This window comes from Plasmodium brasilianum, chromosome 12, assembly GCF_023973825.1.
Source record: "Plasmodium brasilianum strain Bolivian I chromosome 12, whole genome shotgun sequence".
NCBI classification, from domain to species: domain Eukaryota; phylum Apicomplexa; class Aconoidasida; order Haemosporida; family Plasmodiidae; genus Plasmodium; species Plasmodium brasilianum.
Genome location: NC_090125.1, coordinates 463,207 through 479,379, shown reverse-complemented (window position 1 = coordinate 479,379; position 16,173 = coordinate 463,207). Strand labels below are relative to the sequence as shown.

At 25.8% G+C, this 16,173-nt stretch overlaps 5 protein-coding genes across 5 annotated transcripts; 3 read left to right on the top strand and 2 right to left on the bottom strand.

Moving 5' to 3' along the window:
- Positions 1–1,534: 1,534 nt before the first annotated feature.
- Positions 1,535–2,566, top strand: MKS88_004092 (uncharacterized protein; the record flags this gene model as incomplete). The annotated part of the gene is made up of 1 exon (XM_067217240.1): positions 1,535–2,566. One exon carries the CDS (start codon positions 1,535–1,537, stop codon positions 2,564–2,566), a length of 1,032 nt encoding a protein of 343 aa, XP_067071689.1.
- A 1,165-nt stretch (positions 2,567–3,731) lies between these two features.
- Positions 3,732–4,887, top strand: MKS88_004091 (peptidase; the record flags this gene model as incomplete). Its single annotated transcript, XM_067217239.1, has 3 exons — positions 3,732–3,933; positions 4,358–4,435; positions 4,634–4,887. 3 exons carry the CDS (start codon positions 3,732–3,734, stop codon positions 4,885–4,887), a joined length of 534 nt encoding a protein of 177 aa, XP_067071688.1.
- A 1,594-nt stretch (positions 4,888–6,481) lies between these two features.
- On the top strand, positions 6,482–7,738 carry MKS88_004090 (GPN-loop GTPase; the record flags this gene model as incomplete). The annotated part of the gene is made up of 1 exon (XM_067217238.1): positions 6,482–7,738. The coding sequence occupies one exon, from the start codon at positions 6,482–6,484 to the stop codon at positions 7,736–7,738; it is 1,257 nt and encodes a 418-aa protein (XP_067071687.1).
- Positions 7,739–8,476: 738 nt separating this feature from the next.
- On the bottom strand, positions 8,477–11,967 carry MKS88_004089 (uncharacterized protein; the record flags this gene model as incomplete). The annotated part of the gene is made up of 9 exons (XM_067217237.1): positions 8,477–8,968; positions 9,687–9,773; positions 10,244–10,324; positions 10,539–10,668; positions 10,910–10,983; positions 11,098–11,177; positions 11,329–11,402; positions 11,593–11,665; positions 11,790–11,967. The coding sequence occupies 9 exons, from the start codon at positions 11,965–11,967 to the stop codon at positions 8,477–8,479; spliced, it is 1,269 nt and encodes a 422-aa protein (XP_067071686.1).
- Positions 11,968–12,986: 1,019 nt separating this feature from the next.
- Positions 12,987–15,415, bottom strand: MKS88_004088 (lysine--tRNA ligase; the record flags this gene model as incomplete). Its single annotated transcript, XM_067217236.1, has 2 exons — positions 12,987–14,535; positions 15,213–15,415. 2 exons carry the CDS (start codon positions 15,413–15,415, stop codon positions 12,987–12,989), a joined length of 1,752 nt encoding a protein of 583 aa, XP_067071685.1.
- Between the last annotated feature and the right edge of the window lie 758 nt (positions 15,416–16,173).

Below are 16,173 nucleotides of genomic sequence, written 5' to 3'. Positions count from 1 at the left end.
GAATACTTTTGTTATTGCAGAAACTCAAAGAATTTATCTATTCCATGCAAAGTGTATTATATGTACATGCTTTCATACAGGGAAAAATATAAACCCTTCAGAGAGGATTTGTAAAAAAAAAAAAAAAAAAATGTTAATTTAAACTTTGGAGAGATGTAAAAGAAGACGAAAAAGAAGAGGAAAAAGAAAACTAAAACAAAAACGAAAAAGATAAAAATAAAAATAAAGAAGCGGAAGATGGAGAAAAAGATGAGGACGAAAAAAAGAAAAAAAACAATATATGATTTGGGAATGCTTAAAAAGTAAAGCTAAATAATCAAAAAGAAAAAAAAAAAAAAAAAAAAAAAAAAAAAAAAAAAAATTGAAAAATTACTTCTTTTGAGTATTTTTATATATATGTATTATAACACATTAGAGCAGTAAGAAAATTAAAACAAAGTATTGACTTACTGAATGTAAGTATATATTACATAATTAAAAATTAATCCTAATTTTTTTTTTTTTTCAAGTTAATATAAAATAATATATTTTATATGTTTCAAAGTTTTCGAAATATAACTGAACATGTGCTGCTTTTTCGTGTGTACATATGTATGCAATAATTACGTAAGTATTACGTAAGTATGTATGTATTGATTACGTATGTATGTATTGATTACGTATGTATGTATTGATTACGTATGTATGTGTTGATTACGTATGTATGTGTTGATTACGTATGTATGTGTTGATTACGTATGTATGTAGTGATTGCGTATGTATGTAGTGATTGCGTATGTATGTATTGATTGTGTATGTATTATTTAGGCTTGTATGTTTATGTTTTAAACAAAAAAAATTGGTCGACCGAATTTTAAAACAAAGTAAAATTAAGTATAAAATTGAAAAGGCAAAAGATAAGGGGGAAAAAGAAAAAAAAAAAAAAAAGGATAAAAAAAGGATAAAAAAAAGAAGAGCATAAAAAAAAGGAATGCATAAAAAGGAAAAATTTAAAAAAGGGGTTAAATAAAATATAAAACGAAAAAGAGGAGACCTGTTTGTGTAAACGAATTAACAGTGTGCAACGGGGATTTATTGTGCATGTTTTGAAACGAGTACGTATGTAAAGGCAAATTTTTGAAATAAACGAGGAGTATGGAAATTGGATTAAAATAAAAAGCAGACTGTGAAGGAGCCAAAACTGTATGAAGAAGTAAAAATTTTGGAAAGTTTTGGTTAACCTCATCAGTGTAACAAATTTTTAAAAGTAGCACACCTTGGAGAAAAAAAAAAAAAAAAAGAGCTATATAAATGTAGTGAAGTTTATGTACGTATGTATGTTCTTTTTTTTTTTTTTTTTAATGATATACGACAAAACTGTATATTTGGAGTGTTTCAAGGGGCTCTTCGCATAAATGTACGTACCCATCTGTACACACTTGTTATGTAAATAGATGAACACATTGTCTGACATAGCGAACGGGGCCTCTACAGAGTTAAACTTTTTTTTTTTTTTTTTTTTTTTTTTTGTACACACGCGTTATAAGAAGGTAAAATGAATTCATCACTAAAAGGAACAGAAAATATAAGTAACTTTCATATAAAATCGTTTTTTGAGTCATTGTCAAATTTTATAAAGAATGTAAAGATAGAAATAAAAGACGTGTTTGAGTTACTAAATTATCCTTGTGTATATCAAAATTGTAAAAAGAAATTTAGCATAAGCGAAAATGAAGGTAATAAGAATTTAGTAACTACAAGTGTTATAAGTAAAGTAGATAAGAAAAATATTGATAATTTTAAGCAATATGAAAAAGAGCTAGAAAACATGTTGAAACATATTAGGACTTTTCATGATAAATATAAAATGGATGTACCTTTATTATATATAATTGAAAATTTAATAACTTTACATTTAATTAATGAGTATAAAATAAATAGTATAGTTAAAAAAATTCAAAATCATAATATTGCAATGCCAGAATTAAATAGTGATTTACCAGACTACTTATCACAAGCGTTAGAAGTTGAAGAAAGTGAAGACTGTTCTGATGTATATGACACATTAGGGGAAGTAAATAGTTTATCAATTAACAATTACATGATTAAAGACTTACTAGAAACAACAGAGATAAAGATTAACGTTGGAAAACTCCTAGAATTGCAACAACAGAATTATTCCCATTCAAGTACATCAAAATATACAAGTACTTATGATAATAAAACAAATGATATTCTAGAATTTCGAAAGGACGAAAATTGTGAATACAATAATACGCGTAGTGTGATAAAACCGGAGGGCAATAATAGTGCATCGACTGATAATAATGCATCGACTGATAATAATGCAGCGACTAATAATAATGCAGCGATTGATAATAATGCAGCGATTGATAATAATGCAGCGATTGATAATAATGCAGCGATTGATAATAATGCAGCGATTGATAATAATGAAGAGGAATACAACATGACTGTACATAAAAAAGAGGAAAAAAATAATCTCATTGCTAACATTGGCTTGTCGGAGGAGACGCTAAAGTTGCTCAACTTATTACCCAAAAAAAGAAAAACAGGTGTGGATTAAAATTGAGAAATACTTGAAAATTGGGAAAATTTTTTAAAATTTAAAAAATGTAAAAAATGTGAAAAATGTAAAAAATGTGAAAAATGTGAAAAATGTAAAAAATGTGAAAAATGTGAAAAATGTAAAAATTGTAAAAAATGTGAAAAATGTGAAAAATGTAAAAATTGTAAAAAATGTGAAAAATGTGAAAAATGTGAAAAATGTAAAAAATGTAAAAAATGTAAAAATTGTGAAAAATGTGAAAAATGTAAAAAATGTGAAAAATGTAAAAATTGTACAAGGAGAGTGATAAATTTGTGTGTAAATTTTATTATCATATATGGCAAGGGGGGAAATGCACATGCACCTTTACTCGGTAATTCACTTTTACGTACCCACACACACGTGTGTATGTATGCATATATTTTTACCATCTAAGTTAAGGAACAACCTTTTAAAACTGATACAATCCATTTTTATGGAGGAACTAAATCATACATTTATCGAATGTTTACTTGTGCTCATAATTAAATGTTAAGGTGCATACTTAACAATGTTCTACACCACACGCGCGTAGCGATGTGTTGAGTCATAGTTTTAGCTTCTTACTTTATTTTGCTCCACTTTGTTTTGCTCTATTTTATGAAGCTCTATTTTATGAAGCTCTATTTTATGAAGCTCTATTTTATGCAGCTTTATTTTATGCAGCTTTATTTTATTCCATTTTTTTTGTTCTCTTTTTTTTTTTTTTTTTTTTCTTTTTTTTTTTTCGTAACCCTTAACTTCCTCCCAGTTGTAGCATTTGAATGCATACTTTTAAGAGTATTTTTTTTTTTTTTTTTTAAATTTAAATAAAATTATATGAACATTTTTAAAGATTTTTGAAAATTAATCGTTTTGATATATGAAGTTTACCCTTTTTTTGTATCTGCTTAATGGCAGGATAAATAAAACAAAAAAAGGAAAAAATAAAACAGCAGAAAAAAAAAACAAAAGAAAAAACAAAAAAGGAAAAAAAAAAAAACAAGAAAAAAAATCAAAAAATATGGAAAAAAACAAAAAAAGACATAATAAAACGAGATAAACAAAATAAGCATAATAAGCACGATAAAACGAAACAAACGAAATAAAGAAAATAAGCCAAATAGGCCAAGCCAAATAATGCATACTAATACAGAATAACATAATGAATTTCGATTTTACCTTAAAAAATTGCTGTGAACGCAATCAAAACATAACATTTATAACCATTTCCGCGTGTGTACTTATAAATACACTATTTTGGAAATGTAAAATATTAGAGCCATTTAAACTACTAACTGTTTTTTTGCATGAATTTTCTCATGCCTCTGCTTGCTGGTTAACTGGAGGGAAAGTAAAAGGCATAGGTTAGTTTGAAAAGAAAAAGCAAAAATTGCATATAAGTTGTGCTTAATTTAAATGCTAGCTGCGTCATGTATATATTTTTATGCAAACAAAAAAAAAGAGGAAAAAAAAAAAAAAAAAAAAAAAAAAAAAAAGGAGATATTTTTCCCTTTTCTGTTTTTTAATATACTGTATACATGTGCCACGAATTTTGCAGAGTTGCTTCTGTATATAGTTAAAACGTTTTTACAAAAGTGTAAAATTTGTTGAAAGTATTTCATTTCATTCTGTAGTGTTATACGCAAAACAGTATGTTAAGTTTTTTGACCTCTCCGTTATTTCCGCATTTCGTCATTGCGGCACTGCGTCATTACGTTATTGATGCAATATTCCGTTACGTCATTATGTTTTTCTGCTTTTCCCTTTTTCCTTTGATGTAAAATGTAGAGGTGAACCGAGATCATGGGGGATGCACAAACACAGTTGGAGGAAATAAATTCGTTATATTACCTGCGGGATATATCGGTTCATGTTTTTATGGAATGTTTTTTATTTTGATGGCATATATACATAAATGGACATTATTAGCATCAGCTGGATTACTATGTTTTTTATTACTAATTGTGTTAATATTTTATGCCAACAATTTTTTTTTGAGATTTCTGTGTGTTCTTTTTCTGGGCACTACTATATTTATTTGGTTTTTGTGTGTACATTTCAAAGAGCAAGTAAAAGACTGGCCTTTAAAAATAATAATGACTTTTATAGGTGTATTGAACGAGATGTACAGTATGGTAGATATTTTTGAGGATTTAATTACAAGATCAACACCAGAGTCAGATGCTTACAAATATGCAGAATTAACAAAATGTAACTCCAAATTTTGTGGAGTTCTATGGTTTTTAGTTAATTTCCTTTTCATTCTCTTAACCGTTTATCTCATCGCTGCTATTCAAGTGAACGAGTTTGATAAATGACTCTTTTTTTTCTTTTTTGCATTTACTTTCTTGCATTTTCATATTTTGCATTTTCCTTTTTTGCATTTTCATATTTTGTATTTTCCTTTTTTGCATTTTCATATTTTGCATTTTTTTTTTTTTTTTTTTGTGTGTTATGTTACATATTGGACAATTTGTGGAAAAAACATTCCTGCAACTAAAATTCATTTCAATATTGCGTATTAGGTTTCTTATTGACTAATTGTTTTTGGAAGAGTTTATTTTCTTAACCCTTTTTTTTTTTTTTTTTTATTTTTTTGGAAGGAAAATATGATATAATAAAATATGTATACTTTTTAAGCATAGCTTTTTGAAGCTCTTCCTTAGCATGGGTGGGGGGGGGAAAGACCCTTTTAATATTTACAAAAATATATCATTTAATTTTTTTTTTTTTTTTATCTCTTTATTATATATATTTTTAAAATTAGCTTTATGAACATTTTTTTAAGTTAACATTTATATTTAGTATGAAAAACTTTTCATTCCTCAAGTATTATTTGTATTAATTTTGTTATTGAAATAGGGTTATGTACCAATGGAGTTGGGTGTAAACATCGAAAAACAACAACGAAATAGGAAGTATGATTTTTTTTTTTTTTTTTATTTATAATACTTATTTATTAGTGTATTACTCCAAAAGAAGGAAAGCATTACAATTAAAATTTTGTAAGATATTGTCATTTGGAAAGGAGAACGTGGCATAATTTCTTACGTGTATGCAATATATACATATACATATATATGTATATGAACATTCATGTATATAATATTTTTTCCAAAGTGATAGAAGATAATATATATGAAACGTGAAAATAAAAGAAAAATCTATTTAAAAATGTTAATACAGAACTGTGTTGGTCTTTTATAAAATATGCAAATAACGCGACTAACTTTTTTCATACCAACAGCTTTCCTTCAAAGAGTCGAAATAATATATATAAAAGTAGCGCTTGCAAGGAAAACACATATATATATATATATATATATATATATATATATATATATATATGTATGTATGATACGCGTTATTTTATTTTATTTTTAAGAAAAAATTGCTTAACTGATAATATTTACATACTAAGCTGTTGTTATTTTGTATAACATATACAAAAAATGGAATAAAAAAAAAAATAATAATTTCTTTTCCAATTTTTAAATTAAAATCTTCAGGTTATACCAATAGTATAGGATTAATTTTTTGTGGGTTTTTTTTTTTTTTTTGTTACGTAAATGTATATATATATATATATATATATATATTTATATTTTTTTTTTTTTTTTTTTTTATCACTTTTTAAAGGTATTTCCTCAAATTGCAATACCAAATTTTTTTAATATAATATAATGTAGTGACCTATTTTTTCTTTTGGCATTGTAAATAGCATTTATATGCTAAATATAGAGTTCGAATAGTACCTCACTTGACTGAGTGACAATTTGGTATTGTACTTTTTTACGTAATAATTTAATTTTTTTTTTTTTCCTCATTTGTTCGCTTTATTTTCCCTTTTTCATCCCTTTTGCTTTCCGTTCCGTTTTCTTAAATTTCCCATTTTGCTGCCGTTTCTTCAACATGAAATACGGCCAAGTGGTAGTAGGTCCAGCGGGTAGTGGAAAAACGAACTACTGCAAATTAATGAAAGAATTTATGAAAATAAAAAAAAGGAATTGCTACGTTGTTAACTTAGATAGCGCAAGCGAAGAATATTACTATGAAAGAAAAAAGAGAGCAATAAATACAACATCCAATATTGAAAAAGAATTAAATAATTATTATGATGCAATATATGATATTGACATAAGAAATTATGTTGATGTAAATAGTTTAATGGAAGAACAAATGCTTGGTCCAAATTGTGCTTTATTAAAAAGTGTAGAATTATTATATGAAAATTCATATTTACTAGATGATGAATTAAATGCTTATGATGAAGATGATAATTATTTTATAATCGACACACCAGGACAAATCGAATTATATACACATACAGATTATTTCAAAAAAATATTAAATATATTTACAGATAAAAATATAAAATTAATTGTTGTCTTTATGATTGATATATCTTTTATAAGCTCAAATACAAAATTATTGTCAGCATATTTAACTAGTTTATCAACTATGATAAATTTTGAATTACCTCATATTAATATATTAACAAAATGTGACCTATTAATAAGTCGAAATTATTATGAAGAATTTAAAAAATTTAAATATAAAAATAATTTTTTTTTTCAAAGACAGCTATATAAAAAAATTAATAAAAAAATAAAGACGATAAAAAGTACGACTAACCGCGAATCGGAAGAAGCTAATAATAATAATAATAATAATAATGGTAATAACTGTAATGATGATGGTTTTTTAAAGGAGCTAGAATATATAAATAACAAAAAGTCCTTCAGAGATGAGTACGTCTTATACTCTGACTATGATGATAATAGAAGTATTTCTAGTTATTCCTCACTAAATATGTCTGAAGGGAATAATGAAAATTCATATACTAATTTTTCAGGGCATAGTAGTAGTAATGACACAGTACGGTCTGAAGAAATTGAAGAAAAAACGTACCAAAGAAATTATGAAAAATTAAATGAAATACTTGCTCTAGATCCCCATGATATTATTATAACTGCCAATAAATGTTTGTCGAAAAAATACTACAAATTAAATAGTGCCCTTGCGAATATTATAGAAGATTTTAATTTGGTTTCCTTTTTACCCTTAAATATTTATGATGATGATAATGTTGATTTTATAATAAGCTCTATAGATATGATAATACAGTATGGAGAAGACAAGGATGTGAATGATAACTATGATATGTAAATTGAGGCATAAAATGAATTATGTCTATTAAACAGAAAAAATAAAATAAAATAAAATAAAAGATATATATATATATATATATATATATATATATAAACAATATCATATATATTATATTATTTGGCGCTTGCGCAAAATTTGCAACTTCCTATTTTTTCCTCGCACCAAAATTTGTAAAAATGTGCTTAATTAACAGTAAGGGGGTCTTACCTTTGCCAAGCACATTTGCAACGCACATCAAATGCGTGCATCTTCTACGAACATTTACTACCTCCATTTATACTTTTCGTTGTTTAGTTTTCTTCTTTTAAATTGCATTTACGTGTATACATATACACATGTATATGTGTACATATATTTTTTAACGGAGTTTGTTTCAAGACACAGTTACATACACACGTAATATTTTTTTTTTTTTTTTACGTACACTGAAAATTGATTAATATATTTACTACACTGTGGTGTAAAAAAAGGAAAAGAACAAATATGCAACTCTTTTTATTTTAAAATTCACGGATTTAATTGCCATTCTTTTTAAAAAAATGACATAAGAAGAAAAATGAAAAAAAATATGCACACGTAAGGTACTTTTCAAAAAGGTAAATAAAAATTATGAACAGGACAGCTAAAAAAAGTAAGCAAAATTTTTGAATAAAAAAAAAAAAAGTAATAACATTTTATTATTACAAAACAAAGAAATATAACATAAATTACTATGATTGAAAGATGAAGAATTTATTAAGTTTCACTTTGTTTTATGTTAAGCGCTTTTATGTTATACGGATGAACACCTAAAATACCCAAATGTTTGTTCAATAAATATTTTGTAACTTCTGCAAATACTACATTAATATCTTCAAAAAATTTTCCTTCAATATTTAATACTATGATATTATTTTCTATGTTTATTAGTTCAAGTATACTATGTTCTGTAAAATAAAAAGAATGGTCTCTCTTAAAATTTTCTATATCTTCCTTCACTTCATCCATTGATGGAATATAATTGTATTTATTTCGAAATATATTACTATTTAATGACCTATTTTTAAATGGTTCAATGTTTCCATCATCATTATTTTCTCTTATATTAAATTTATTTTTTGATATATGTTCTTTTTTTATTACATAAAAATATTTATTACCCCCCTTCAATATGTTCGAATGCACAATGTACAATTGAAAAGGTGTGGGTACTTTAAATTTAATTAATTTCGCCTCTGAATAATTTTGCTTTATCATTAAATTAAGAAAAAGAAAAAAAAAGAGAACTTTCAAATTCATTATGAAATTGTGCCAATGGTATATAATATATTTAAACCAGAGAACACGTACCTAGAGTGATTATATACGTGTATGTATATATATGTATATATATACAAATACATATATGAATATTATAAGAACATTATATGGGTACATACAAACATGCATAAAGGGTGGAAAAATAAAATAAAAAATATATTTCGTATGATGGAACACTTATTTTTTTTTTAGGTGTATGCAAAAAAAAAAAAAAATAATAATAATAAAAAAAATGCACATATGCATAAATATATGTATATATATATATATATTAATCTATTACAGCCTTTTGCACATTTGTAAACGAGTGTAGAATAACGATATATTTCAGTCAGTACTTTGATACTACATTTCTATCGTCCTTTTTTACACATTAGAGTTGAACAATTTTCTAATACAAATTAGTAACGTCCTTTATTTTGCCAAATTTTTTTTTTTTGCAAGTACATATACCCATACTTTCCCACAAACCTTTTCTTATTTCTATTACATGGGAATGTTAACTTTTTGCTTTTTGGAAACTTCTTGAAAAATATGCAAATTCTCAATTATATGAATTGAAAATTGCTAGAGTAGTTATACTATATAAATTTTTTTCACGTACATGCTATATTTTATATAAACCTTTCGAACATTGGTTCTTAACACGTTCTGTTGAAGTACTTGTTTTTTTTGATGTTTTACTTAGACTCTTTTTTAAATTTATATAATCCTTCTCCAACTTATTGTAGTCCTGTGTGCATTAAAAAAATACCAAATGATGCTTCTATTATTAACACAGTTCAGTTCTTATTTGTAATTCGTTATTTTATATACTTCTTTTCAGTCATATATGTCATTTTTTTAAGTTTATTTGTGTTATTTTGTATATTGTATTTTGTATATTGTATTTTATACTTTGTATATTGTATTTTATATATTGTATTTTGTATATTGTATATTGTATTTTATACTTTGTATTTTATATTTTTTCAATTTTTAATTTTTTTAATTTTTTTTATTTTATTTTTTATTTTATTTTTTATTTTATTATTTATTTTATTATTTATTTTATTATTTATTTTATTATTTATTTTATTATTTATTTTATTATTTATTTTATTATTTATTTTATTATTTATTTTATTATTTATTTTATTATTTATTTTATTTTATTATTTTATTTTATTATTTTATTTTATTATTTTATTTTTTTTCTCTAACTTGTTGTAACAACTGAAGTTTATTCTTTAAATTATTTAATGCTAAATTGTCACTATCCTTTATTATATCTTTGATTACTTCCTACCGATTGTTTTGAAAATGTTCAAAGAAATGTATATATATATATATGTATATGTATATGCATATGTATATGTTCATGCTGATGTATATGTTACGAATGTTTATTTATACGTGTACATAATGCGCATACAAAATGATTAGCCATTGGTACTAACAAGACAGTAGTGTGTTATTTCTATAATAAGGAAATGTTAAACGTGGAAATTAATTGTACCTTATTTTTTCTGTTGTTTTGTTCGTTTTTTATAATTAAATCTTTAATTTGTTGCTCGTATTCTAAAATTTTTCTTTCGTTATCTTGTTGAAGTTCATTTAAAAAAGAGCGTAGCTTTTTTATCTCTGCACTAAAGGCAAATTATTAGACAAGCTATTTCACAGAACAGCATTAAAACGGGGTTATATGTATGTATGTATGTATGTATGTATGTATGTATGTATGTATGTATGTATGTATGTATGTATGTATGTATGCATTTAAGTTTGTATGTGTGTTTGTATGCTTGTAATTATGTATGTGAGTATGTTTGTAGGAACATCGGCTTTTCCAACTAACGCGTGCTTAACATTTTCGTTCATTTCAATTACTCTTTGGTTGATATATCTAGACCTAATTCTGCTATGAGCCTCTCCAGTTCGAGCATTTTGTTTTTATCGTTTCTCTGTTTAATGATATGAAAAAAAAAGAAAAATATATAAAAAAATAGAAAAGAAAACATTATAATTATGTATCTGTTCGAGGGATGTTTATTATGTATGTCATAAAAATTGTTAACTATCTGTTTTTCGTATGTTTCAGTTTCTCGGCGTCTTTTAATATCCATCATTTTTATTTTCTCCTCCATGTTTAGTTTTGCTATAAAAAAAAAAAAGCAGTAAAGTGTTGAGGCGGTTAGGAGCTAAGGTCGCAAATCGTCAGAACGTATATAAAATTATATTTTTGAAACTATTTACGTATTTCTATTTTTTTTATTTTTTGGTTCCTTTGAAAAATTTCTAAGTAGTACCTTGTTCTTTTTCCTTCTTGAGCATTTCAATTTTTTCCTTAAAGTCTTCGTTCTGTTTCTTCACATTCTCGTAGCTATAAATTTTGTACATAAAATAAATGACATACGTATAAACTTGTGTATGTATGTGTATGTGTGTGTGTGTGTGTGTGTGTGTGTGTGCATGTGTACACACGTAAATGTTAATACTTGTATAGGACATAACAATATTATGCAAATGCTGTAGTGCATTAAAAATAAAGAGCTTTATGTTTGGTTCTTAACCTTTCCGAATATTTTTGCTTTTTTATTAATTTATCAGTGTGTTCCGATATGGACAGTGAAATATCTAAAGTGTCTAGGCATTCATTAATATACATCAGCAAAATATGTGTATGTAATATAATAATGATTTGTATGTACTTACTTTGTACTATGCATTTGTTGTTGTTTTGTTGTTCTATTTTTTGAAAATATTGTACTTTTTTTTTCTTGTTCATATTTTTCATTTATTTCTTTAAATCTGTTTAGCGCCTCATTTAGCCTCAGTTCACTTTGTTTTTTTTCACTTAGCAAGTTTTCATATGCCTTTTCTAAGTCTGTACAATTTTTCAAAAAGTAGTTTACGTCAAAACCGATCATCTTATTATTGTCTATCATAATGGCAGAAAAACACGGAGAGACAAAAAAAAAAAAAAAAAAAATATTTATATACATGTATATATAACATGTTCATGTAACAAATAAATTAAAAAAGAAAAAGAGCAAATTGAACAGGGAATAGCTATTCACAGCAATGCAGTACCTTTTGTTTAAGCCTAATCAGTTGTAACTATAGATGTATTTTAATAAAAAAAAAATATATTATTCCCCGTTTCAGTGTATATACAACATGCTCTTCGTGAACTTCCTACATACCATACATTATTTATTTTTTTTTTTTTTTTGCTATTTTTTCGTTATTTAAAATGTTAAAACGTGTAGCATATTAAAATTTAGTGAGATAATAAAATTATACAATACATACAAAAATATAAAAGGAAAATGTACTTGAAAAGAAAATATTAATGAAGGTTAATAAAAAGGATGAAAACAGATAATAGAAAAAAATTGGACAAGAGGAAAAAAAAAAAAAAAAAAAAAAGAAAAGAATAATTAGTAAAGAGAAGTGAGTAATGGTGAAGAAGCAACAATGATGAGAGGAACAGGAATTTTTAAACCTACGTTAATGGTAAATATAGCTTCAAAAAAATAAATTTTTTTTTTCTTTCTTTTTTTTTTTTTTTTTTTTTTATTTTCCCCTACCTCTTTGTTTCTCTCCATTCTCAATATTTCTATTCCATTTTGAGACGTACAATACAAGAAGCCTGTCATTCATCATGGTATTAAAAATAACACATTAGATACGTTGAGGTAATAAAAAAGGGGGAAAAAAATAAAAATAAAAATAAAAATAGAAATAAAAATAGAAATAAAAATAATACAACAGAACAGTTTTATATGTATAATTTTTATACAACATTCATAAGCCCACTTTTTACACAAAACTTATACGAACAGTTTTAACAAAACACATACGATGAACATCGCAATACAATGCACATAAAACAAACGTTAAATAGATACGTTTTGTACACATATGTGTGTATGCCATTTTGAACTCGTACTCAAATGCGAGTCTAGTTGACCGGTCTCATAGTGGGGAAGAGTATTACATCCTTGATGCAATTTTTATTCGTTAAAAACATGGTAATTCTGTCAATTCCTAAACCCAATCCTCCTGTTGGAGGTAAGGCATATTCTAAGGAAGTACAAAAAGCAGCATCAAATTGAAAAGCTTCAGTATCCCCTATCTCTCTATCCTTTAGTTGAGCTGAAAAACATTCCTTTTGTTTAAAGGGATCATTTAATTCTGTATAAGCATTTAGTACTTCCTTCCCACATATAAACATTTCTAATCGTTCTGTTAATCCTGGTTTAGATCTATGATATTTGGCTAATGGACTCATAATTTGTGGATGTTCAATAATAAAGAAAGGCCTATCTGTATATTTATTTTCTATAAAATGAGAAGCTAATTGATCTAATAATTTTGCAGCAGTTGGTGGGTTAGGTAATTCTATTTTATGAATTTTAATAATATTAATCATTTTTTCAATAGTTTGAACTGAATCAAATGGTTGTTCCAATTTTGTATTCGTCATTTTTTCTAATTCTTCAATTATTGAAACTTTAGGATATGGTGGAGTAAAGTCAATTTCAATAGCATCTTTATCAGGTCCATCTTTATTATATAAAATCTTATACTTGCCAAATAAATGATAAACTAAACCTGATAAAAAATCTTCAGACCATTTTATTAAGTCATTATAATCTGCATAAGCCCAATAAAACTCACATGACGTAAATTCTGGATTATGTGTATTGTCAATACCTTCATTTCTAAATACCTTTCCTATTTCATATACTCTATCTAATCCTCCAATAATTAACATTTTTAATGGTAATTCAGTAGCAATTCTTAAAAACAAATTTAAATCTAAATCATTATGATGCGTAATAAATGGTCTTGCATTTGCTCCACCTGCTACTATACTCATAACTGGTGTTTCTACTTCTATAAAACCTCTTTCATTTAAAAAATTTCTTAAAAAATTTATAATTTTTGTTCTTGTTATAAATGTATTTCTAGTTGTTTCATTAATAATTAAATCTAAATATCTCTGCCTATACCTTATTTCTGTATCTTTTAATCCATATTTCATAGGTAACATATGTAAGCAAGGGGATAATATAATTGTCTCTTTTGGAAATATACTCAATTCCCCTTTTTTACTCTTACCTGGGAAACCTACTATACCTACAATATCACCTCTTCTTATCTTATCATAACATTCTGCAAAATTTGTTTTTGTATGATCATGAAATGCATAATTTGCTAAAACTTGTATTTTTTCCCCATCTCCTACTAAATCAAAAAAACGCAATTTTTGGCCTGATGCTGATACTCTCATTATTCTACCTGTTAGATTTAATACTGTATCTTCTAAGTGTTCTCCATCTGATAAATTTTTATATTTCTCTATATAATCAGGAATACTAATTGTTCTTTCAAACTTATGTGGATACGCGTTTATTCCTTTTGCCTTCTGTTCTAGAATAAATTTAGACCTATTTTCATAGTACAGTCGTGGGTCCACTTCCGCCTCCTCCTCCTTCTTCTTGTCCCTGCGCAGGGAAAAAAGTGCATCAAAGTACGTATATGTGTATGTGAAGATATGTGTGCATATGTATATGTGTATGTGAAGATATGAGTGCATATGTATATGTGTATGTGAAGATATGAGTGCATATGTATATGTGTATGTGAAGATATGAGTGCATATGTATATGTGTATGTGAAGATATGAGTGCATACGTATATGTGTATGTGAAGATATGAGTGCATACGTATATGTGTATGTGAAGATATGAGTGCATACGTATATGTGTATGTGAAGATATGTGTGCATACGTATATGTGTATGTGAAGATATGTGTGCATACGTATATGTGTATGTGAAGATATGTGTACATACGTATATGTGTATGTGAAGATATGTGCATGTGAAGATATGTGTGCAAACGTATATGTGTTTATGTACATAAGTATACATGTGCACGTGTATGTGTACATGCACGTACATCCTTCCGCGACATATATATGTACTTCTTTTCTCTCATTAAAAAAAAAAAAGAAGTATTTGACATCCTCATGCAGAAGGTATACTCATGTACATATGTTTGTATATATATATATATATATATATATGTGCACATCTTCATTTTTGTGCTTTTCCCATTTCATAATTGGGAAAAAAACTTCAAAATTGCAATACCGCAAAATTGCGAAATTTTAAAATTACTTCGCTTGCGAGTGTTTTCCCTTTTCCCCTTCGAGAATATGCTCTTTTTTCTCATTCATCGTAGTAAAAACTATTTTGTGTACTTTCAGAAAATTTTTTTTTTTTTTTTTTAATAACGTTAATGAAGAATAGGCCGAACGATTGAAAATATTTGTGTTGCAATTATTGCTAAATTTTAATAGGGGTAACAGAACTTTTAGCATATGATGAAAGTGTATTTTCTGGCAAAGGGCAACTTTTCACTAGTTATTTTTCAATATGATATAGTATTTTTATACTTTCTTTGGTTTATTAGCATTTCTTCCTATGTTTCACATGGTGTTTGCGCTTTTTCTTATACGTACGTATGTGAGCATGTATATATATATATATATATATATATATATATATATATATATATATATATATATATATATATATATATTATATATTTATATATTATATATATATTATATTTATTTATATTCGAGTATATGTATATATGTAGATACGTATGAGTACTTTTTTTTTTTAAAGTCAATTTTCTTAGTGCCTCGTATTTTTCTCAGAGCTGTTCGTTTCAAAAGCAATTATTATTTTTTGGCATTATACTTTAGTGCACTTTAATCTGTTTTGTTTGCGTGCACATTTCATTATATGTTTCTATATATGTTTTGTATTTAATATTTTATGCTTAATTTTAATTTTACTTTTTATTCTTGTTAATTCTTATTCTATATATATATTTTTTTTTTTTTTACTTTATATATTTTTTTTTTTTTTTAATTTTCTTCCATTTTTAAGGTGAACATCTTTTCTCCCATTTTTGTTGGATCTCATGGTTTACCCCACCTCCCCAAGTTTTTTGGCTTTTAAAAATTTTGCCCCACTCTCTGCCTATTCCGTTTTACTTCATATGACTATTAGGCATCATCAGGATCGAAGTAGCGCGTAGTTGTAAGTAGTAATGCATAATAATGAA